The following is a 25,329-nucleotide window of genomic DNA, read 5'->3' on the forward strand; positions in this document are numbered from 1 at the left end:
GTGTGTGTGTGTGTGTAGGGTTGATCCCCAGTCCATGGGATCCTCCGCCCACCACGGGGCTGTACAGTGTGTGTGTGTGGGGGGGGGGGGGGGGTTGATCCCCAGTGTAGGACAGGTGCTGGCTGCCGCCAGGGTCATGCTCATAGCGCCGCGTCGGTGCCATTGCGGGAAGGGGGGCTCTGCCCCCCGGGGACTCCGAGCTCTTCGCTGCGGGGCTCCCGGCGGCAGCGGCCTGCCCTGCTCGGAGCGGCGGGGGATTGGGGCCGGCCCAACGCGGCCTCTGCCGCCCCGGGGAGAGAGCTGCGGGAGGGGCGGGCCGGGAGGCGGAGCGGGCCCCGGATGCACTTGCCCCGGCGCTGCGAGGCCGGCTCCCAGTTCCTGTGCGTGCCCTTAACCTTGCGGGGCTGCCACTGGTGCCTCCTGGCGCGGCCGGGACCTGCGGAGCGCGCGTGGCCCGGAGGGGATCATGTCTCTGGTGGCGGAAGCGTTTGTGACTCAAATAGCAGGTAATGGGCGGGCAGGAGAGGGCGGCGTGGTGGACGGGGCGGGGGAGGAGGAGAGAGTCGGAGTAGAGGGATACGGGGTGGCAGAGGGGGGATGGGTGCGTGGGCTGGGGGCTGGAGCGGGCCGGGGGCAGGCAGGGTTCAGAGGGGGGCATGGGACTAGCAAGGGGGAGGGAGCGGGCCAGTGGGCCCGGCCCAGCTCCCCGTACCCGGAGAACCCAGCCATCCTGGCGTCAGGCTCTTGTCGAGTATTGGCACGCCTTGTAAGCAGTGTCAGTAAATGTTACCTGCGTGGTGACCATGTTATTGATGATGCTGTCTGAGGTAGTTTTGCTGTGGTGTTTAAAGAGCTGGATTATTTATTGCAGTAACTATACTACGTGGCATTGTGTGGTGTCCCACTGTATATGTTATGCCTTAGAAATGTTGTCATGCAAACCTCAGAGTGTTTAATAGCCTGATGTCAACAACATGTGTATCCTACAGTGTCGGATTACAAAGGTAAACACATATCACATATTATTTGAATATCTTAGTGTGACTTGGTTGCCCTGCCATCCCAAAAAGTGTTATGGTATATATTTTTTTAACTTGCTAGGCCATTTTCCGCCATCAGAAGTTGAAGTTTATTTGTATCTTATAGAGGCCAACTTTCTCCTCTTTCTTATTTTTCCTCTTCATTTTCTAAAGATACATACAATTTGACACTTGTTACCAAAATATTAAGTTCACGTTCCAAAATCATTTTATTTTGATTTCTAGAAATGCTAAAATGGTGCCCATCTATACGTTGTAGTTGCCCTTGACATTTAACTGCAGCAATTGTAGATACCTACCACAAATTCCCCTCCCCCCCTCAATGATTCCTCATACATAACATAGGAATGGCCCTACTGGGTCCAGCTAGCCCAGTATCCTGTCTTCCAACGGTGGCCAGTGCCAGGTGCCCCAAAGGGAATGAACAGAACAGGTAATCATCAAGTGATCCATCCCCTGCCGCTCATCACCAGCTTCTGGCAAGGAGAGGCTAGGGACCCCATTCCTGCCCATCCTGGCTAATAGCCATTCGTGGACCTATCATCCATGAATTTATCTAGTTCTTTTTTGAACCCTGTTGTGGTCTTGGCCTTCACAACATCCTCTGGCAAGGAGTTCCACAGGTTGACTGTCCGCTGTGTGAAGAAATACTTCTTTTTATTTGTTTTAAACCTGTCGCCTATTAATTTCATTTGGTGACCCCTAGTTCTTGTGTTATGAGAAGGAGTAAACAACACTTCCTTATCTACTTTCTCTACACCAGTCATGATTTTATACACCTCAATCATATCTCCCCTTTGCTGTCTCTTTTCCAAGCTGAAAAGTCCCAGGTTTATTAATCTCTCCTCATACGGAAGCCGTTCCATATCCCTAATAATTTTTGTTGCCCTTTTCTGAACTTTTTCCAATTCCAATATATCTTTTTTGAGATGGGGAGACCACATCTTCACAGAGTGTTCAAGATGTGGGCGTAACATGGATTTATATAGAGGCAACATGATATTTTCTGTCCTATTATCTATCCCTTTCTTAGTTATTCTCAGCATTCTGTTCGCTTTTTTGACTGCCGCTGCATGTTGAGAGGATGTTTTCAGAGAACTACGCACAATGACTCCAAGATCTCTTTCTTGAGTGGTAACAGCTAATTTAGACCCCATCATTTTATATGTATAGTTGGGATTATGCTTTCCAGTGTGCATTACTTCGCATTTATCAACATTAAATTTAATCTGCCATTTTGTTGCCCAGTCACCCAGTTTTGAGAGCTCCTTTTGTAGCTCTTCTCAGTCTGCCTGGGTCTTAACTATCTTTAGTAATTTTGTATCATCTGCAAATTTTGCCGCCTCACTGTTTACCCCTTTTTCCAGATCATTTATGAATTGTTGAATAGGACTGGTCCCAGAACAGACCCCTGGGGGACACCACTATTTACCTCTCTCCATTCTGAAAACTGACCATTTATACCTACCCTTTGTTTCCTATCTTTTAACCAGTTACCAATCCATGAGAGCACCTTCCCCCTTATCCCGTGGCAGCTTACTTCACATAAGAGCCTTTGGTGAGGGGCCTTGTCAAAGGCATTCTGAAAATTTAAGTACACTATATCCACTGGATCCCCTTGGTCCACATGCTTGTTGACGCCCCCAGAGAATTCTAGTAGATTGGTGAGGCATGATTTCTCTTTACTAAAACCATGTTGACTCTTACTCAACAAATTATGTTCATCTAGATGTCTGACAATATTATTCTCTCCTCCACCACCCCCTTCCCCCTGCTTTGGGTGGGGAGATAACTTTTTTGGAGTGAGAGACCTGAAATCTTGCAGATGCCATGGGAAGCAAGTCTAAGGGGAAAAACTATTGAAGACAGTTGGCAGCTTTTCAAAGAGACATTACTACAAGCAAACTATCCCACTGTGTAGGAAAGATAGGAAGTATGGCAAGAGACCACCCTGGCTTAACCAGAAGATCTTCAATGATCTAAAAATCAAAAAGGAGTCTTACAAAAAGTGGAAACTAGGTCAAATTACAAAGGATGAATATAAAAAAATAACACAAGTACGTAGGGACAAAATTAGAAAGGCCAAGGCACAAAATGAGATCAAACTAGCTAGAGACATAAAGGGTAACAGGAAAACATTCTACGAATATATTAGAAGCAAGAGGAAGACCAAGGACAGGGTAGGCCTGTTACTCAATTTGGGGGGGGGGAACAATAACAGAAAATGTGGAAATGGCAGAGGTGCTTATTACTTCCTTGTTTTAGTTTTCGCCAAGAAGGTTGGTGGTGGTTGGATGTCTAACAGTGAATGCCAGTGAAAATGAAGTAGGATCAGAGGCTAAAATAGGGAAAGAGCAAGTTAAATATTACTGAGACAAATTAGATGTCTTCAAGTCACCAGGGTCTGATGAAATGCATCCAAGAATACTCAAGGAGCTGACCGAGGAGATATCTGAGCCATTAGCAATTATCTTTGAAAAGTCATGGAAGACAGGAGAGATTCCAGAAGAGTGGAAAAGGGCAAATACAGTGCCAATCTATAAAAAGGGAAATAAGGACAACCCGGGGAATTACAGACTAGTCTGCTTAACTTCAGTACGAGGAAAGATAATGGAGCAAACAATTAAGCAATCAGTTTGCAAAAATTTAGAAGATAATAAGGTGATAAGTAACAGTCAGCATGGATTTGTCAAGAACAAATTGTGTCAAACCAACCTGATAGCTTTCTTTGACAGGGTAACAAGCTTTGTGGATGGTGGGAAGAGGTAGATGTGGTATATCTTGACTTTACTAAAGCTTTTGAAACTGTATCACATGACCTTCTCATAAACAAACTAGGGAAATGCAACCTAGATGGAGCTCCTATAAGGTGGGTGTATAACTGGTTGGAAAACTGTTCCCAGTGGTTCACAGTCATGCTGGAAGGGCATAACGAGTGGGGTGCTGCAGGGATCCATTCTGGGTTTGGTTCTGTTCAATATCTTCATCAGTGATTTAGATAATGGCATAGAGAGTATACTTATAAAGTTTGCGGACAATACCAAGTTGGGAGGAGTTGCAAGTCCTGTGGAGGATAGAATTATAATTCAAAATGATCTGGACAAACTAGAGAAATAGTCTGAAGTAAATAGGATGAAATTCAATAAGGACAAATGCAAAATACTCCACTTAGGAAGGAACAGTCAGTTGCACACATACAAAATGGGAAATGACTGCCTGGGAAGGAGTACTGCGGAAAGGGATCTGTAGGTCATAGTGGACCACAAGCTAATATGAGTTAACAGTGTAACACTATTTCAAAAAAAGCGAACATCATTCTCGGATGTATTAGCCGGAGTGTTGTAAGCAAGACATGAGAAGTAATTCTTCTGCTCTACTCTGTGCTGTTTAGGCCTCAACTAGAGTATTGTGTCCAGTTCTGGGTGCCACATTTCAGGAAAGATGTGGACAAATTGGAGAAAGTCCAGAGAAGAGCAACACAAATGATTACAGGTCTTAAAACATGACCTGTGAGGGAAGATTGAAAAACTTGGGTTTGTTTAGTCTGGTAAAGAGAAGACTGAGAGGGGGACATGATAACAGTTTTCAGGTACCTAAAAGGTTGTTACAAGGAGGAGGCAGAAGAGTTGTTCTTCTTAACCTGTGAGGATAGAACAAGAAGCAATGGTCTTAAATTGCAGCAAGGGAGGTTTAGGTTGGAGATTAGGAAAAACTTCCTAATTGTCAAGGTGGTTAAGCACTGGAATAAATTGCCTAGGGAGTTGTGGAATCTCCATCATTGGAGATTTTTAAGAGCAGGTTAGACAAATACCTGTGAGGGATGGTCTAGATAATACTTAGTCCTGCCATGAGTGCAGGGGACTGGACTAGATGATCTTTCAAGGTCCCTTCCAGTCCTATGATTCTATGATATTTAGTCTTTTTCCAGATGAGAATGTCTTGGTCAAATTAGAAGTTAGTCAGGCAAGTTCTTCTTCAGTTTTAGATAGGGATTTGTGGAAAATATGGTTATATGACTCTGCAAATGGCTGAATAACTCTCCTCTTAGCTAAGGTGTTGCATAAAACTCAGCACCAAATGAATTCCTTAGATGTCCACCTTCCTGCTGTCTTCTGTAGCTTCATAGATTTTTAAGGCCAGAAAAGACTTATGATGATCTAGTCTGATCTCCAGCATAACACAAGCCATAGAATTTCACCAAGTGAAATTTTTCAAGCCCATAACTTCTAGCAGATCTACAGTGCATTGGTTGGAAACACATCAACTTTGATTAAAGACTTCAACTGGTGGAGAATCCACCACATACCTAGGTAAGTTAATGGTTAATTACACTTACTGTTAAAAATGTGTACCTTATTTCTAGTCTGAATTTGTCCAGCTTTGCTGTCCAGCTCATTAATCTAGCTCACAAAGTCATAACAAGATCTAAAGAGCCCTCTACAGTCTATTGAACCTTATTCTATAAAACAAACTTATGACCTGACCTCTGCTTTGTCGGAAAATGCTCAGTGTCAAAGCACTTATCTGGCCTTAAAATAATAGACGTTGCAGCCATAAAAAGCTGAAGGAGGGATAGCTCGGGGATGGGAGGGGGAGAGATAGTTCAGTTGCGGGAGGGATAGCTCAATGGTTTGAGCATTGGTCCGCTAAACCCAGGGTTGTGAGTTCAATCCTTGAGGGGGCCATTTAGGGGTCTGGGGCAAAAATTGGGTATTGGTCCTGCTTTGAGCAGGGAGTTGGACTAGATGACCTCTTGAGGTCCCTTCCAACCCTGATATTCTATGATTCTAGTTTTCATAGCTGATCTACATTACAGAGCGTACAGTTATAGACTGAAAGTAAATGAAAACAGAAAATCTTCCAGTATGAACAAAATAAGTATTTTTGGAGATTAACTCATGCAGTATCTTGGCCAATATCCATTACATTTCTTAGCTTTCCCAAGAAGTTACTCACCTTGAGCCGATGGGCTGGGGAGGGAGGGAAGCTATTGGACACTAGAGGTTGTACTGAATGGACTCCTCAAAAGTGGGTGTGCCTCACCTTGCCTGTTGCCCCAGAACCTTGTAGTAAAGATACATCACTAGGATCTTTTATGTGGCATGAATTGGAATCACAAACTCAAATTGCCTCACAGTACCTTCTCTTGAATAGGCTACATAGAAAGTGACACTGATGATTATAAATCTTAGTGTCAAAAGGGGGATTATGTTGGATCATATTAAAGAAGTTCTGTATTAAAATCACAAATGAGTTTGATTCCCTATAGTTTAAATTCCAGGGTATTACTAATTAAGAGGTCTCTTGGTTTTTGGTACTGTTTCTCTCCCTCTGTGTGAAACTTGCAAGCTGCTAATTGTGTTAGTACATTCTAAGACAGTCTCTTCTCAAAGCAATTCTTTGTAACAACAACTACTCACACAGAGAGAGACTCAAAATAATACTCTGTAACAACAGAAACAGCACCCAGAGACTCCCTGCCCTTTTGTTGTATTCATCTCACTTTGTTAACAATTGTGATTAAAATAGAGATAGAGGATGTGTGTGGATGGATGTTTGGTGTGGATAACTGAATGATCAGGGAGGTGCCAGCCTAAGAATCCAGTGTCCATCGGCTGAAGAAGGCGTCAAGTGGAAATAACCAGAGGACCCCCGGAGGACAGACTGGAATCCACCCAACAGCCTCAAGGATGGGAGAACCAAAGAACAAGATAACATCTGGCAGCACGGAGCCGTCAGGAATGTGTCATCTGCTGATTGATTCAGCAACAGCATGATGAAGCAATTCCCATAGACTGGCATAGGAAGAAATTCCTATAAAAATGGACTCTAGAAAGTGAGAACTTTGGGGTCTGATTCTGCAAACCAGCTTCCAGGAGCATCAGATGAGCATCTGACAAGGCCCTGCTCCCACCTCATGTCCAGGCCACCTGGCCAGTGGCTTGGCATGAGCAACTCTAAGGCTGGTAACTATGATAACAACCTTGCAGAACCTGTGTGTGTGTGTGTGTATATATATATATATATATATATATATATATGAATGTGTGAATAAATATGAGATTGAATGGAATGTTATAGCTATAACTAACTGCTTACTATGATTCTTTCTGTATTCACAATAAATGTGGCATTTTGCCTTTTCCCCTTTAATAAGATCCTGCTGGTTTTTATTTTATTGGTATAACACATTACATTTCTTAGCTTTCCCAAGAAGTTACTCAGTAAACAGGGCCCCAGGGTATTACTTTAGTAATGTAGTATTTTAGAAGAGGCGATTTAAAAAAAAAAAAAAAAAAAGTCAAATATGCTCCAGTGCATACTGTGTGCTGAGCAATCTGAAGAGATGAAGTACAGTTTCTCATTCTTATGCCAAAGACAAGCAGTTGTGCACACACGTAAGAATATGTTTTTGAGGGTGAAAAAAGTGCTATATTAGAAAGAATACATTTTAAAATTATGATTGCTTTAAAATGTCCTTATTTTCTACGTCTCTGTTTGTGAGTACTGGTTTCCTATTATGCATTCATGGAAATGTAATCATGACTAAGAATTTTTTACATCAGTAATAAAAATGAAATTTGATTGTTTTCATGAATAGGACCCTCTATTATTAGCCAATCATTTTGTCATAGCAATTCCAATTAACTCTAACTGCCCTAGCAATATAGCAGCCATAAAACATGGCTTTTTCACATGTGCACTTAAATAGAATCAGCCCAGCATAGTTTATTTTCTAGAAATGTATTAGAAGCAGAGGATTTTTTTCTGTCAAGGAATGTGTCATAACTTCTCAGAGGATGTCGACTTTTTTAAAGTACTGCCTATCCTCCGCTTTACCATACTTCATGCATTCCCATCAAGACAGTGGGTACAGCATCTCATACTTAATCACTTGACCACATGCTTGAATATCTGCAATATTTCAGCAGACTGGTGAATGGTAATTTCTTAAGGGCTCTGTGTGAGTTGTGTCCATTTGAACAGGCATGGGCTGAAATTGTGGAAAAGCAGCATCACTTGCCCCATAACCTCAGCCATGCTAAACACAATGCCATCAACAGCCTCAGGAACAACTCTGACATCATAATCAAAAAGGCTGACAAAGGAGGTGCTGTTATCATCATGAATAAGTTGGAATATGAACAAGAGGCTGCTAGACGGCCCTCTAACTCCACATTCTACAGGCCATTATCCTCTGATCCCACTGAGGAATACCAAAAGAAACTATACCATCTGCTCAAGAAACTCCCCAAAAAAGCACAGGAACAGATCTGTACGGACACATGCCTAGAACCCCAACCAGGAGTATTCTTTTTGCTACCCAAGATCCATAAACCTGGAAATCCTGGATGCCCCATCATCTCAGGCATTGGCACCCTAACAGCAGGATTGTGTGACTATGTGGACTCTCTCCGCAGGCCCTACTCTACCAGCACTCCCAGCTATCTTCGAGACACCACTGACTTCCTGAGGAAACTACAGTCCATCGGTGATCTTCCAGAAAACACCATCGTGGCCGCTATGGATGCAGAAGCCCTCTACGCAGACATTCCACACAAAGATGGACTACAAGCTATCAGGAACAGTATCCATGATAATGTCCTGGCAAACCTGGTGGCTGAACTTTGTGACTTCACCCACAACTATTTCACATTTGGGGACAATGTATACCTTCAAGTCAGCGGCACTGCTATGGGTACCCGCATGGCCCCACAGTATGCCAACATTTTTATGGCTGACTTAGAACAATGCTTCCTTAGCTCTCGTCCCCTAACGCCCCTACTCTGCTTGCACTACATTGATGACATCTTCATCATCTGGACCCATGGGAAAGAAGCCCTTGAGGAATTCCATCATGATTTCAACAATTTCCATCCCACCATCAACCTCAGCCTGGACCAATCCACACAAGTGGTCCATTTCCTGGACACTACTGTGCTAATAAGCGATGGTCACATAAACACCACTCTATTACCAGAAACCTACTGACCACTATACTTAACTACATGCCTCCAGCTTCCATCCAGGACACACCATACGATCCATTGTCTACAGCCAAGCTCTACGATACAACCGCATTTGTTCCAACCCCTCAGACAGAGACAAACACCTACAAGATCTCTATCAAGCATTCTTAAAACTACAATACCCACCTGCTGAAGTGAGAAAACAGATTGACAGAGCCAGAAGAGTACCGAGAAATCACCTACTACAGGACAGGCCCAACAAAGAAAATAACAGAACGCCACTAGCCATCAGCTTCAGCCCCCAACTAAAACCTCTCCAGCTCATCATCAAAGATCTACAACCTATCCTGAAAGACGATCCCCCACTCGCACGGATCTTGGGAGACAGACCAGTCCTCGCTTACAGACAGCCCCCCAACCGGAAGCAAATACTCACCAGCAACCACACAACAAAAACACTAACCCAGGAACCTATCCTTGCAACAAAGCCCAATGCCAACTGTGTCCACATATCTATTCAGGGGACACCATCATAGGACGTAATCACATCAGCCACGCCATCAGAGGCTCGTTCGCCTGCACATCTACCAATGTGATATATGCCATCATGTGCCAGCAGTGCCCTTCTGCTATGTACATTGGCCAAACTGGGCAGTCTCTATGCAAAAGAATAAATGGACACAAATCTAACATCAGGAATCATAACATTAAAAAACCAGTAGGAGAACACTTCAATCTCTGGTCACTCAGTAACAGACTTAAAGGTGGCAGTTTTGCAACAGAAAAGCTTCAAGAACAGACTCCAACGAGAAACTGCCGAACTCAAATTATTTACAAACTAGATACCATTAACTTGGGATTGAATAGAGACTGGGAGTGGCTGGGTCATTACACAAATTGAATCATGTTAAGTATCCTCACACCTTCTTGTCAACTGTCTGAAATGGGCCATCTTGATTATCACTACAAAAGTTTTTTTTCTCCTGCTGATAATAGCTCATCTTAATTAATTAGCCTCTTAGAGTTGGTATGGCAACCTCCACCTTTTCATGTTCTCTGTATGTGTATATATATCTTCTTACTATATGTTCCATTCTATGCATCTGATGAAGTGGGCTGTAGCCCATGAAAGCTTATGCTCAAATAAATTTGTTAGTCTCTAAGGTGCCACAAGTACTTTTGTTCATTTGAACATGCTGAGTATAGTCTGCTGCTCTAATGCACTAATGATTAAATATAAAAAGATGAACAAATCATTTATGTGGAGTAAGAAGCTTTTTATGGTAATGTTGGCTGGGTAATGCTAAAACCATTCACTTACACTTTCTCTTTTGAATATACAAGATATTGCTGCTGTAAGCTAGAGGAAAAATAACATTTTTCTGTAGCTTTATGAACTGTAAGTATAAATGTTTCATGCATGGCAGATAGTGCATATGTAAACAGATTATAGTAATGCAAACCTATCTCTGAAATACATCGAACAATATATTCTCCCATAGATATGAAAGAGACCATATGCAGACTAATCCTGAATCAATCACAAAATAGCTACAAGGATAGTAAATGAGTTCTTGTAGCATTGGTAAGTTTTTTAGGAGCCCAGCTCTGAAATGGTGTAAAATATTAATCTCTTAACTCAATCTGTTTTTGTGAGATATCAGATGCTGAAATCATCTAGAAAGACTATTGCAAAGATGGACAAAGAGTAGGGCGAAAAAGAACCTTTCCTAAGCACTGGTTCTAGACCAAGGATTGCTAATTGCTCGTGTGCTGTACCCAGATTCTTAGGGTATGGCTACACTTGCAGATGTAGAGTGCTTTGAGTTAAACCAGCCTTCGGAGAGCGCAGTAGGGAAAGTGCTGCAGTCTGTCCACACTCACAGCTTCAAGAGCACTGGTGTGGCCACATTGCGGCACTTGCAGCGGCATTGGGCACGGTGCATTATGGGCAGCTATCCCAGCATGCAAGTGACTGCAACTTGCTTTTCAAATGGGGTGGGTGGGGTGGAGTGTGACAGGGAGTGTGTTGTGTGTATGTGGGGGGAGAGAGAGTGGGTTTTTTGGGGGCTGAGAGCATGTCAGCATGCTGTCTTGTAAGTTCAGACAGCAGCAGACCCTCCCCTACCCCCCCCCGCCTTTCTCTCTCACACACGGTATTCCACACTAATGGTTGCTTTGTCTCGGAGCAGATAAGCATGCCGGATGTCAGAAATGGAGCTTTCAAAGGACATATCTGCATTCCTACAGTGATTCAAAAACAATGACAAGAGTGGCCATTTGACTTAAGGGGATTATGGGACGTTTCCAGAGGCTGATCAGAGTGCAGGAATGCAACTCCTCATTCACACTGACGCTGCGGTGCTCCAGCAGGGGTGCAGCAAACGTTATTCCACTCGCCGAGGTGGAGTACCAGCAGCAGTGTAGCCGCGGAGTCAGAGCGTTCTACGTGCCTTGCCAGTGTGGACGGGTAGTGAGCTAGTGTGCCCGGGGTGCCTTTATTGCGCTGTAACTCGCAAGTGTAGCCAAGTCCTTAGTCTAATTGTAGTACTGCGGGAAATTAATACAGTTTGAAAAACATGCTCCCTCTGCCTATATATATTTTACACTCCCAAAAAGTCTACCCCCAGTGCAATAAAGGTGTGTGTAAAAATAAATTGTCTGTCTGCATCTTTTATGTATTAAGATGAACCATGATTTTGCTAATAATAAATATATAGAGGACAAAACTTGCCACATAAATTGTTCTTACAGATAAAAGTTTAGTCTAAATAATAATACAAAATGCCTTCTTAGTTGGTGTATAACAGAAATATGGATGTATATCATGTTAATAGTTCAAGCTTGTATGTTGCAAAAGTAGTTGTACTTGCTTCAAACTAGCTTTAAGCAGTCTGTGCTGTAGTCAACATCAATGCAAGCTGTTTTAAAGGGGCACTGTCAGGTTAAATGTTATTTTTTAATAAACAGAACTTTTATAATGCTAACACCACCTTAGGCTAGTGTAGTTTCCATATGTTTTATAGCTATGTTTGAGTTGATTGCCTGTCAAATCTCTTCTAGGTCAGAGGAGAAATAATTTACTTTCATTGTTTTGATATACTGTGCATTTCACTTGAGAGAGTCTTATTTCCTGGTTTAAGAAGTAATACAATTACAGCTCATAAATGTAAAATGCTTCCGTGGTTGTTTCTGGATCCATTAAGACTAAGCAATCTTTCTCTAATTGGTATTTATTGTCTCATGTTTTCTGTTAAAGTAACAGCTTCTCTTGTCTCTTGACAGACAAACTTGATTACTTTTAAAAATATAATTATAAATTTAACAGATGAAGGGAAGACAGTAGATATATTTCTGAATGTTAGTAACATTTTATACTCTCTTATTTGATATGAACTTATGAAAGCTTACTTGCAAAGTTAGGTTTTAGTTTTAAAATGGCTTGAATATGAACAGTGGCCGGTGAATTGAAAACTGACCGAAAGACTGCAACAAAGGTTAGTACAAGTCCAAAGTATTTTTAGAGTGAGTGCAATAATTGCTCTGGGAAAGCATCAGGTTTTTCCCATCTCTCCCCCCAGTTTCCTCCTCCTGCCCCTTGGGATAAATACATGCACCTCCCCATGAAAATCCCATTTTCTTTTTCCTTTCCTTTCCTCTTTTGAAACTAAAACAAATAGGGGTGTGTGTGGGAGAACTGGGACTCTATTGCTGCCATTCCAAGCTCCAGTGCTCTGGGCACTAAACAGGTACACATACCACTACACTGTTGGCACATTCCTTAGACTGGCTTTTTAAAATTATAATGAAAGATACAGTAGTGTGCAAAGTTGCAGTGTGTGTATTGGAGGTGTAGGAAGCAGAGGAAAGCAGGGAAGAGAAGGTGTCCATTGGGATTCTATGGGGTTTGATCTTTAAATCCAGTCTTATTTAACATCTTTAATTATTAGAAGGAGGTATAAATAGCCTGTTAATCTGCACATTTAATTTTACTATGAACTGGAAGAAGGTGCTTATAACAGTCAAGACAAATAGTGCAAAATGGATCAGAGAAATTAGAAAATAACCAAATGAAATTGCAAATAATGTAGAGGGGAAAATGTAAGCCTTATTTGGGAGGAGGGAAATTATTCATAACACAGGTATTGAATTGAAGGGTGAAACCTAATAGATAGAAATGCTGAAAGAGGTGGTAGGCTAATATGTCAAACCGAGGAATACCTTTCTAGCTGTTGTATCGCAAACTGGCATCCCTTCTGGAGTCCATACGTAGGGATAGGTTTCAGTGGTAGCCGTGTTAGTCTGTATCAGCAAAAAGAACAAGGAGTCCTTGTGGCACTTAGAGACTAACACATTTATTTGGGCATAAGCTTTCGTGGGCTAGAACCCACTTCATCAGATGTATGAAGTAAAAGATACAGAAGCAGGTATAAAAATACATGAAAGGATGTGGGTTGCTTTACCAAGTGTTAGATCAGTCTAACGATATAAATCAATTAACAGCAGGATACCAAGGGAGGAGAAATAACTTTTGAAGTGGTTAGTGAGTGGCTCATTACAGACAGTTGACAAGAAGGTATGAGTAACAGTAGGGAGAAATTAGTATTGGGGAAATTAAGTTTAGTTTTTGTAATGACCCAACCACTCCCAGTCTTTATTCAGGACTAATCTGATGGTATCTAGTTTTCAAATTAATTCCAGTTCTGCAGCTTCACATTGGAGTCTGTTTTTGAAGTTTTTTTGTTGAAGAATTGCCACTTTAAGGTCTGTATTGAGTGACCAGAGAGATTGAAGTGTTCTCCTACTGGCTTTTGAATGTTATGATTCCTGATGTCAGATTTGTGTCCATTTATTCTTTTGTGTAGAGACTGTCTGATTTGGCCAATGTACATGGCAGAGGGGCATTGTAGGGATGTTGCAAAGGTCTCTGATTTTACTGCACCTAGAATATTGCATTTGTTTTTGGGCACCTTATTACTAGAAAGATATTGACAAGTTGGAAGGTGTTCAGAAAAGAGCCCCCTGCTCGCCTCAAAAAATGATCAGGAGGCTGAAGACACTGATTTAAGAGGAAATTTTAAAGTACAGTGAATGTAAATAACTTGGATAATAGATGACCAAGTTCCAATTCAGGTTGGTATTTAAGCATTTGAGTAGCCCCATTGATTTCATTGGGGCACCTCACATGGTTAAGGTTACACACATGCCTAAGTACTTTGCTGAATCCTAGTAGCTCAAGGAGGGAGGGATAGCTCGGTGGTTTTAGCATTGGCCTGCTAAACCCAGGGTTGTGAGTTCAATCCTTGAGGGGGTCATTTAGGGATCTGGGGTAAAAAAAATTGGGGATTGGTCCTGCTTTGAGCAGGGGGTTGGACTAGATGACCTCTTGAGGTCCCTTCCAACCCTGATATTCTATAATAGTCAAAATGGGTCAGGTGACCTAAATCTAAGGCCAGGTCTACACTAAAAAGTTAAGTCAAGCGAGTTATGTCACTCAGGGGCATGAAAAATCCACACCCCTGAGCAACATAGTTAAGCCAATCTAACCACCTTTGTACGCAGCGCTAGGTTGACAGAAGAATTCTTTTGTTGACCTAGCTACAGCCTCTTGGGGAGGTGGATTACCTGCAGAACCCCAGCCATCGCTGTAGTGAGTGTCTACATTGAAGCGCTGTGAGCTGCAGTTCTGCTGCTGTGCCACTGTAGCAGTGCAGGTGTAGATGTAGCCTAAAAGTAGTTGAAGGCTGTTCATCTAAGGCAGGAAGATGATGTATTTAGAGTGGCATAGGAAGGTATCGTGACCCGAGGGTGCCTGGGGTAGCCCTCACTGGAAATGCCAAGGTCAGGGCAGGCTGCAAAAGAGAGAGCCGATACTCCCAAGACTGGTGGGTAACACTGAAGTTAAACTCCCCAACCGGTCACAAACTGTGCTTCTGATCCCCCATGCTGGTTATCAAGAAGCTAAAACAGAAATCACACAGCCCTCTTTATTGCATTCCAGTTCTCTGGCTCCCAGTCAGCACCTAGCTGACGTATAGTGAGAAGTTATTTTAAAAACTCTGCTCACATGTGCAAAATGTTCATCTGATCCCAAAGGGTCAGCCATGTTGCCAGGTCAATATTAGGTTGGATCTTACCCAAAATACCACGCTGCCAGCCAATCCTTTAGTGCCTAAAACTAAAGGTTTATTATATAGAAAAAAGAAAAAACAAGAAGAGAGTTGTTAAATGATAAAGCACTCAAATATATACAGAGACTATCAAAATCCATATATCAGGTTCTTAGCAGTACTGGTGAGTTTGCTGGTTTGAAAGTCCCTCTGGAACACATCCACAGCTTGCATTGGTCATCCAGTCCTTTGTTCAGAGCTTCAGTCTGTAGAAAAGTTACTACAGAGGTAAGAAGCAGGACTGAAGGCAAAATGGAGAAGATGCAGCTGCTGTTTATAGTCTTTTGCCATGCAGCTAGTATTTCCTACAGTGCTGATGCCAGTCTGTCTGGGGATGTCACCCAGATGCACAGCACAAGTTTGGGAATGCAAATATACCACACATATCTATAACTTACAATACAAAGATGATGCAAACGTATAAACAAGATGATCATACTTGGTAAATTATAACATTTTCACAGATACCTTATGTGGCATATCTGGCGCACACATTGCAATTTTACAGTATTGGTATTCATGATATCCTAAAGTGACCCTCAGATTCCATACAGTGTCACAGGTATAACTAGGAGTTATGGAATTTCTTTGAGAGGGAGGATTTCACATGAATAGAACAAGTAATAGTATGTCATTTCTTGAGGATTTTCTTTATAAGTCCTCTTAAGTTGCCTAACCCTTTGTCCTCACTCCCAGAAAACATATAGATTTTGTTTTAGGAGCTGCATTTATTTATTTTATTTTATTTTATTTTATTTTTAATTTTGACCTGGTTTTATCCTGACTGGTCTTAGGTCTTCAATCTTCATCCTGTCAGATACTCGTATGTGGTGCTGAGCATCCTCAATACCCATTGACTTCAAGTGAGAGATGTGGGTACTCAGCTCTAGTCAAAAGTTTTCAGTATTTTGTAGGGTCAACGCCCTACCCTTGCAGTAAATGCCAGCTAGAACACCCAGTTCAAAGGTCATACTTATTTAGTCAGTCTTTTTGTAGGATAAAATAGCAAATTCCATCATGTCAAATGGCTGCTAGAGATTCTGCATGTGACACTTTTCTACAAGTTGCTGGCCGCTGAATTCCAGAGTTGCTGCTGAAATTGGGTTTTTCCTTTGACCAGGTTGCTGATCAATATTCACTGAACATACATGATCTATCTGTATTGTACAGTAGAACCTCAGTGTTATGAACGCCTCGGGAATGGAGGTTGTTCGTAACTCTGAACAGAACCTTATGGTGGTTCTTTCAAAAGTTTACAACTGAACATTGACTTCATACAGCTTTGAAACTTTACTATGCAGAGGAAAATTCTGCTTTTAATCGTCTTAATTTAAATGAAACAAGTGCAGAAACAGTTTCCTTTACTTTGTCAGATCTTCTTTCATAACTCTGTTCATAACTCTGAAGTTCTACGGTAACTTCTTTGAGGGGAAGGGTTATGGGAATGGATTTAACCAAATAATGTAATTACTTGGTATATGATTTAATGCATGCACTTCAATTTGAGAACAAATGGTGGGTGTTTGCACAACTATGAATCTTAGGATAACACATTTTTTCCTTCAAGTAATTAGTGTTCATTTTTGGCAGAGCCTTGGAGTTACTGACTCTATGAACTGGTTTTCTTGACCCTTGTTAGCCTACAACATTAGGTCAATTTTATGAAATTGATTTGAGTACCTTTTTAAAATTGATCTGTGTCTTCACATAGGTGGGTTGAATCGGCTGGTGTTCAGGCAGCTAATTCATAACTTAGTTATACTTCCTTTATTGATCACTACTAATGGATAAGATGTCTTTGAACTGCTTTGGTTCCAATTTGACTGCAATATCATTGCATTAATCAAGGTTTATTTCTACACTTTCATCTTAAGGGAGATTAAAAAATTATTAATTACCAGCATTTCCATATTTATACTTAATAGACCCATTGGCACCCCCAAAACTTAAAATGTTTGCTATTCCATTATGAAAGGAGAATACACTGGTAATCTGCCTCCTTTTGTTGTATTTCAGCTAGGAAAGAGACTGACAATGGGGTTTTCTTTGGGATGTCTAAAGGTAGAAGATACTGACTGCAAAGCAGCTTTTTCCTGTGGCTCCAATCTCAGCCTGAAATTGGGTAGATCACAAATGGTCTGTTTTACTGTTAGGTGTCAGTGTGATTGAATGTGGAGAGGTTTGTGAGCGAATACTTGGATATTAAGATTGGTAGGTGTGGCTATTGCCCAAATTTACAATTCCATTGCTTTTAGTGTTTGCATTGTTGTGATGAAATACTCTTGAGAAACCTTTGAGAATAGTATATAAGTTCACTTATCTCACCAGGTGCAGTGTCTAAACAGCAAGGTGAATTAAGGACAACATTTCTGGTCTTAATTCAGAATATTCTACCTCTTAGCTAGTTTAAGACAGGGCTTTACCATTATGTGAACCTAAATTCTTATGTCTAATTGTTAACGTACAGATGCTTTTCTTTTTCCTACTTTTTATGCAAATTAAATATTGTAGTATACCATGAGAACATGGTAAAAATAGAGAAATGAAACTAATTCATGTAGCCACTTCTTCACAGAGAAGGAGCATTTCTTTTCTGTGCACATCCTTCCTTCATTTGAGATCTATGAACATTACATGGCATTTTAGAAAACTATACTGGGTGAATGGACCAAAATGACCAAGGACTAGATTCTATCCTCAATTGCATGCAGTGAATCACATGAACTAGTTCAGTAGCCCATTAAATAACTGTTATTTTTAGAAGTGGAAGAAAGAAAACCAAGGTAAATTAGTGTCATAGTGGACATATCAGAGAGTTAGTTTGTAGGCGTTGGGGGCAGGGATTGTCTTTATTTGCATCTTATTTGGCACAGAGTATATATAGCATCATCACTTAACAAATAATGAATGTGCCAGAGGACAGTGCTGTGGTTAATTCTTTACCTTGTAGATGGGGCTGAACTAGTGTGTAAGTAGGCATTATCATAAATATTGAGTAAAAACATTACTTTTTAAATTATATTTTGTTGTTCTGCGGTGTTCCTAGAAGCAGGGAACAAGTAATTTTCAAGTTGGATGTGTTCGGTAACAAAATACCTTCTCTTCTTACTACTTCTATCTCCTTTTCTGAGGTGAAGGGCTTAAAGGATGGATCTGGAAGTCTCCCAGTGGGTTTAAGACATTTATTTATTTATCTATCTGTAATATAAAAGAATGCTATAGTTTGGAAGTAAATTTGTTGAATGGGTGCCTGAGCAGCAGGCAAGCCATACCACCATATACTATGCTATCTTACATTAGTTATGCCCTGTGGAATTTTGCAAGAAAAATTGTAAAATGGTGGCCTAGCACATTACTATACCTCACTAAAGTCTTGAAAGCCTATTTAATATCTTGTAGTTTCTTAAAGAGTCAGTTTCTTATTTTTTGTAAAGTAATAAACAGAAATGAATAATTGTAAATAGTTTATGGAAGAGAATTGCTGCTAATGCTGCACGGATGAATTATTTCTGTTCCCTTCCCCATTCTATGTCAATACCATTCTGCTGGAAATTTCACACTCGCTTATGATTGCCGGACTGGAAGTCCGGTGGCAATTTCTCTAATGTCATGAGATACTTCAAAAATTAAAACAATTGCATTAAAAATTAACAGTCTAGAAAGGGGAATTCTTGATGCTGAGGCACTGGACTGGAACTTGGGGGGTTTGAATTCAGTCTTTTGCTTTTCCAGACATTTTGGGTGAACTTGGTTGAGTCACCTCACCTGATCTCTTTAGCTGCAGTTCACTTTTGTGCAGAGAGCCTCCACAAGGCCTATATATCACTGACGGCCCACTTCAGCTCTGTTTTGAAAGCTTAATTGGGAACTGAGCGGGTGCATAGGCTTTGTGTGGGCTCCCTGCACAGAGGTGAATTTCATTCTCTTGTGCCTGAATTTCCTATCTATACAATGGGGATAATACTTCCCTATCTGACAGGAGAGTCTTGAATATATTTACACAAGTGCTTGTGAGATGCTCCTGCTCCGATGATGGGACAGGGCATATAAGTGCCTAGACAGATAAACTGAACTAAAAATCAGAAGTGACTAGAAATGATCATTTTAAATCTAAAGACAAATTGGTTAGCTGAACCAGTCCTTAATGCTTCAGGAGTAAAATATTCCATTACTAAATCTGAAAAGTGCACCTTATGCAATATTTTCCCAGCAACAAAGAATTTGACAGGACTTTCATGTCACATTGATTTATATGGAACCTTGTTTCTATCAGGAAAAAATGATATCAAGGAATGGTTAGGACAGTATATGACAGAAGAGGAGCTGGGAATCAACTTAATATATAGCCACTGTCCTTGGTAGTTAAAGCTTCTTGGGTCATATGATGACTCTTAATTTTCAGGATTTTTTCTAGAGAATTTAATTTGGTATCAATTAACCCTGCCAATGTCTGTTAGTTTTATATGCTGCTGTTCTCCAAACGCACCAGTGATGAGTAAACAACTGCTATGGTTAATCAAACGCACATGACGTTTAGTAAAGTTTTCAATAACTAAATTTTATATTCTTTTTAAAAACTATAGAAGCTTTTACATGCCAGGTTTAACTACCGTTTAGCTTCTTTGATCACTGCAATGCTCCATCTGCTGAACCATCAGTTTTAGCTTCTCTGTCATGTCCATATTCCTGAGGTTCAACAATAACTTGCAGTCCATAAGGCATATAACCAGTCAATTATTTCATACTGTAAGCTAGCGATGAAGATGGTTGTCTGTTCTATTGGATCTGATGCTGCTGAGACACTATGAAGTTGATCCCCTCCAGAAAACTTTCAAAATTGGGTATATGTCACATTTCTTGCTTTTCCTCTGCCCCATCACTGCCAGGCTGGCCTTAGTTAGCTGGAGAACTAACATCTGGAGACCAAAATAATCTAGTTGCTGAAGGATAAACTGGATTTGACTTCATTAGTGCACAATGATAAGTTTGTGTAGAGTTATTATAGCATTAATCAACTTGATGGATTGGAAATATGACAGAACTGAAGCAGCATGTAATATTAGTGCCTATTATTCTACAAATTATGTCTTCACCTACAGAAGCCAGGAGTCGTGCTGTACATTAAAAATACTATACTCTTTTTCTCCTGTTACGGAGACACATGGCATCTCTTTTAAAATTTTTCCTTGCTGTCATAAAATAGGGGCTCTAGTCTTCCTGAGCAGTAGATTTTTGGGATTATGACGACTTTTAAGTAGTCTTTGGGACTCTAATGATACTATTCTGAATTAAATTTCCATCTTTCATGGCTTGTCATTTGTCAGATTTATATTGTGGTATTAAACCTCTGTCCAAAGCAATATATGAAATGACTGCATATAGGGTGCCCACAAGATACAGGGTGAGTAATAGAGTAGTGTATAGGTGTTTAATAACATAATTCTCAGTCAAGTCAATGAGAATTGTGCAGACCTTTGAGAGTGTACCCTTTGTAATGTAGTTTGGCTACTCTTCCAGGACACTTGGCCCAGTGTGCAAGAATCTAAGGTAAATCTTATAAGGTGGTTCTTTTGGGATGATGAGTAACAGAATATGAAGCCTCTTCTTCTAAGTTTGTTGTTTACTATCCTAGGCCAGATTTCAGTGACCAAAAGCTGTTACCATCTGATGAGTAGTCTGTGAGAACTAAATTGATACTCAGTCCAGTTCTTTCAGACAAACGTCCACATCACCCAAGCACCATCACACCTAGCAGAGAGGTAAGCACGGTGATTGTTGTTGCCCTGGACTGAACGCAGACAGTACTACACTCTTACTTCGTTGAAGTAGTTACTGTAGATCAGGGTTTGAGATACATTGGCAATGCAGTATGGGGAAGTTTGCATTACTATCTGTGCTGTATTTATTCACAGAACAGATGGAGGTTTTCTGCCTCCAGAGACTGGACTGGTGCACAGTCTGTTTAGGTTTACCTGAGCACATTTGTGGCTTAAAACAACTATTACACCTTTCTCCCTGAAGTTATACTGTGCTCGTCCATTCACCTGAGGTTGGGAGCTAGGGCTATATGTAATAGTTAACGAAATTAATGTGAAGTCCACAGCTGAGTATACATAGCAGGTTGAAGATGGCAGTCCTTTTTAACATATGGGATATGATTGAAATTTTTGAACAGGACATCCAGGTTGTCACAGCCAAAAATAGGTATCTTCACATTTGCCCTATATTGTGTGCATCTGTATCTTCAGTGAAGGAGCTTCTTTGGCTTCTTAGCACATCTCCTAATGGAAATATGGTGTCTACATCCAGATCTGTATTGAGATTAGGCTTCATTTTGAGGTCAATTTGGTGCTGAAATCTCACTAGACTTCATCCCCAAATGGTGGAAACCACACAGATCATTTGATATTGGCAGTACTTCCGCCTCTTAGCATGGAAATAGTAGTTGGTCCATTCACATATGGTGGTCGTGTCACTAAATTTCAACATTTCTATGGGCCTGGACTTCTACTGAATTAAAGAAATGCAATTTAGATACATTATTTTAACAATTGGTGCCAGGTACGCTGTGGTGTTGTCTTTTTTTTCTTTAAATAAATAAGAGTGTATTTCATCTCAAGAATTATTATTTCAGGAAACAAACTTTAATGGATGGGTTTAAAAGCAATAAATGCTATAAGAAAACATAAAACACTTTGTCATGACACTTGGATGTGATTAGTTACCGTCTCATGCCCATACTGGTAGGCTTTTTGTGCTTGATGTTAGGGTAGTGACCTTTTGCAAGATTGTGTATACATTTATTACAGGTTTTACAATCTTGTCTAACTGTCATACAATATAAAGTTAACAGTGCAGGAGTAGTAGAAAAGAATATTTTAATTATGAAATCATGCAGTATTTTTCTTTAGAGTTCTGAAGACCAACTGATACACCTTTTCTTAGCCAGTGGCAGGCTTCCGTTTTGCTCTACATATAGTCATTTGTAGACTTGAATGCTTTTAAAAAATATTTTTTATGTGAGTAGAATGAATTTTAATCGCAACTAGTCAATTTGATTGAAACAAAAAAACTTGAATTAACACCTTAAAACGGACATCTAAGATGTATTTAACAAAGAAATGTAATAGTTCATTGTAATGTCATTTTGTCTGTTATCTAACCACTGTTAGCAATAGTACATCAGTACTGATGATTATTTATGCTATGCCAGAAATTCACTTGGTACATGATTGATTAAACACACAGATTCTTAGTTGGACTATCTTGCCTTTTTGAACAAATGATGATAGTCTTTCAAAAGAATACTGACAAATATCAACTTCGGTGCTGTCACATATTGTGTGTGGCAAAATAAACCTTTAGTACTACTGTCTACTTGGTGTGTTGCCTTCTGAAGTGCCCAAACACTTAGCTGAGTGGTTCTGTTATAGGGGGTGCTGAATCAAGAACCAACATTAAAACAGCAGAAAACTTTTTGTCCAAAAGCAAACTCTTAAACTTAGTTTTGTAACTGCCAGTTGTGCCATCTCTCCTCTGCGTGTCTGTTCTGTTCTTATCGGAATTCTTTATCTTACAGCTTTTAAATTACTTGTCTTGTGAGTGGGCAGAATGGAGCATGGTATGTTTTGTTGGGAATGTGTACAAGAACTCTTACACTTAGGAAGAAATCTGCTACTATGGTTTTAGAGCAGTAAGGTCACCCTTTGGCATAGCTTGAATTTAAGGAATATTGCAGCCTTCGTTTTTGGGAGGAATCAGATTTCTCTTTTCTCCCATCCCTTTCCATTCCCTGGGAAAAGGAGAGCAGTGTGAATAACAGTGGGCCATTTTTAAGGTAGGTCAAATTTTGCATTAGTGGCTCTAAAATTCTATTTCTGCTCTAGGTAACGTTCATGATCAGTTCACGTCCGCTAGCATATTGTTGGTTGGTTGGCTTAATTATGAATTTCTTTTCTTTCCACAGCTGCAGAACCTTGGCCTGAAAATGCTGCATTGTATCAGCAACTGAAGGGTGGGTACATCATTTTTTACAATTAATGATTTTATTTTTAAAAATGTTAAATATACAGTAATATAATTAACTTCAGGGAAAATAGAAACTGTTAAGAAGAGATTCCTTTGTGTTTGTCTGGTCAGAGGTTTTAGCTAAGCTTGCATCTGCCAATATAAACCAGCTATTCATGGCCTATAAGGTCCTTGGTTTATTATTGACTCATTATATTGGCTGCTGTAGGCAGTGTAAAATGATGTGGTTGCAGGCACCGTTGGCAGATTTACTGCACCAATAGCTGAGGCAGCAGATTTCTGAAGTCTTATGGTAAAGTGGGCTCTCAGTAAAAAGGAACTGTTAAAATGTATAGGCTAGGATGGTTCAGGCTCCCTTTAGCAGCTCTTCATATATCATCAGATCACATTATGGCCCCCATTTGGGGCTCAGCAGCCTGCTACAGTTGTCAGAAGACTGCAAAGTAATGAAGACTAATAGGTAGCAGCCCTAGTCTTCTAAGCATGGAATTTTTATTGCAGCGAACTTGTCATCTTTCTTTTGTGTGACAGACCTAGACACAGTGTGCAATATTAACTGCAAGCTGTTTTTTTGAGGATTCTGAAAGCTTTTACTTCTTAGCTAGAGGAATTATGAAGATGCTATTTTATTTAACTTTGATTAGTAGAGTAATAATTGGCTTAAAACTGAGACACTTTTCTTTTTTTTTAGTTGAGGTTTCTAATTGTATATCTCTGGTAAAATAAGATAAAGGGGAGGGCATTTCTAGAAGAAATATTCCTGGTATAGTTTTGTATTCATATCTCATGTTTCGTTGTCCAATAGCATAGCATAAAATTACTCTAATGGTGCATATATTCTCTGTTGAAGTATTTGCCCTTTTAATTTATATACAAGAGATTTAACACAGAATGTTATGCAGTTACACATGAATAACTAAAGAAGAACTATTTCTTGTAATTATATTCTTTCATTTTCTTTCTACAGAGGAGCAAATTTTGCTTTCTGACAATGCATCTTCTCTTGCTGTTCAGGTAAAGCATCATCTTTTTTAAAATAGAGAGATGTTAAATTAAAATATTTCTTGGAAGGATTAAATCCTAAGTAAATTACATAAAAAGTATTCAAATGACATATTTAGAAATTTTCTAAGTACTTTGTAGATTTAACATTTTATGTTCCTGGACACAACATAATTTTTCAAGTTGAAATTATTCCTTTTTAGTCTTTATCATTGAGGTGTTACTGATTTTGTTTTTAAGATTCCTAATATTAGTGCCTATGCATCTGTTAATATTTACATCTGTCTACCTATTTATAATCGGAATTGGACACACTACTGGCAGCTCATATTTGACCTTTGTTGTTGTCTTTCCAGCTGTCGTCCACCTTCTGGGTTGTTTAGGGTAAGCTGTCCTCCCAAAGACCACTCATATGCTTGTTGGTTACATTACCCTCAAAGCCAATATCCCCAAAACACAAGGAATCCAGGTCCACTGTATGTAAAGAGTTAGAATCCACTGTATATTTGTACACTCCAGTATGTGTTAGAGGTAAAGGCTCTAATTTGCTTAAAAGTGCCTTTGTGGCTGGAAAGTCCATGTAAACTCCATTAACCTGTTAAGTTCAGTGACCCCAGAGGCTTCTCTTTATTCTGACGGGATACTTGCTCCCAGTAGTAGAGAGGGACTGGCTGGCAAGAAAAGTTCCTCATCCTCCAAAGCAACTCTAGTATTGGCTGTGGAAGAGGGTTGATTTATTCCCTCACTTCTACTTGTTCCCCCTATGTAGTCTAGTTAATATAACCCTTTGGGGGCTTATGTATCCCAGAAGGCTGCATCTCTTTTGGTCAGAGTGGGACCATTAGAGATATCATGTAAAAGGTCCACTAACCTGTATTTTGTAAAAATGCCAATCAAAAGTTCAGGATTCTTTGGTCACTCTAGCAATCCTCTATGGACCTTATTTGGTCCAAGATATATAATATTTTTTTTGCCAAGAGTCTGGAAAATACCAGTGTTCCTTTGGTAGCCCCTTCCCCCCACCACCTCCAAAGTATCTTGTTTCATTGATAGGTGGACAAGTTTTCCATTTATTTTGAAAAACAGATGCTAGTGTTTTACCCTTCTCTCTCTGTGGTG

The 25,329-nt window shown here is 40.2% G+C and overlaps 1 protein-coding gene across 1 annotated transcript in view; it reads left to right on the forward strand.

The window, feature by feature from the left end:
* Positions 1–328: 328 nt before the first annotated feature.
* Positions 329–25,329, forward strand: part of MTX2 (metaxin 2) — a 49,339-nt gene continuing 24,338 nt past the window's right edge. The window contains exons 1-3 of the mRNA XM_074967645.1: positions 329–506; positions 23,147–23,194; positions 24,176–24,222. Coding sequence (XP_074823746.1) covers positions 467–506; positions 23,147–23,194; positions 24,176–24,222 — 135 coding nt within the window. The 5' untranslated portion in view covers positions 329–466. The remainder of the gene's footprint in view (positions 507–23,146; positions 23,195–24,175; positions 24,223–25,329) is intronic.

This window comes from Natator depressus, chromosome 11, assembly GCF_965152275.1.
Source record: "Natator depressus isolate rNatDep1 chromosome 11, rNatDep2.hap1, whole genome shotgun sequence".
Lineage (NCBI taxonomy): Eukaryota > Metazoa > Chordata > Testudines > Cheloniidae > Natator > Natator depressus.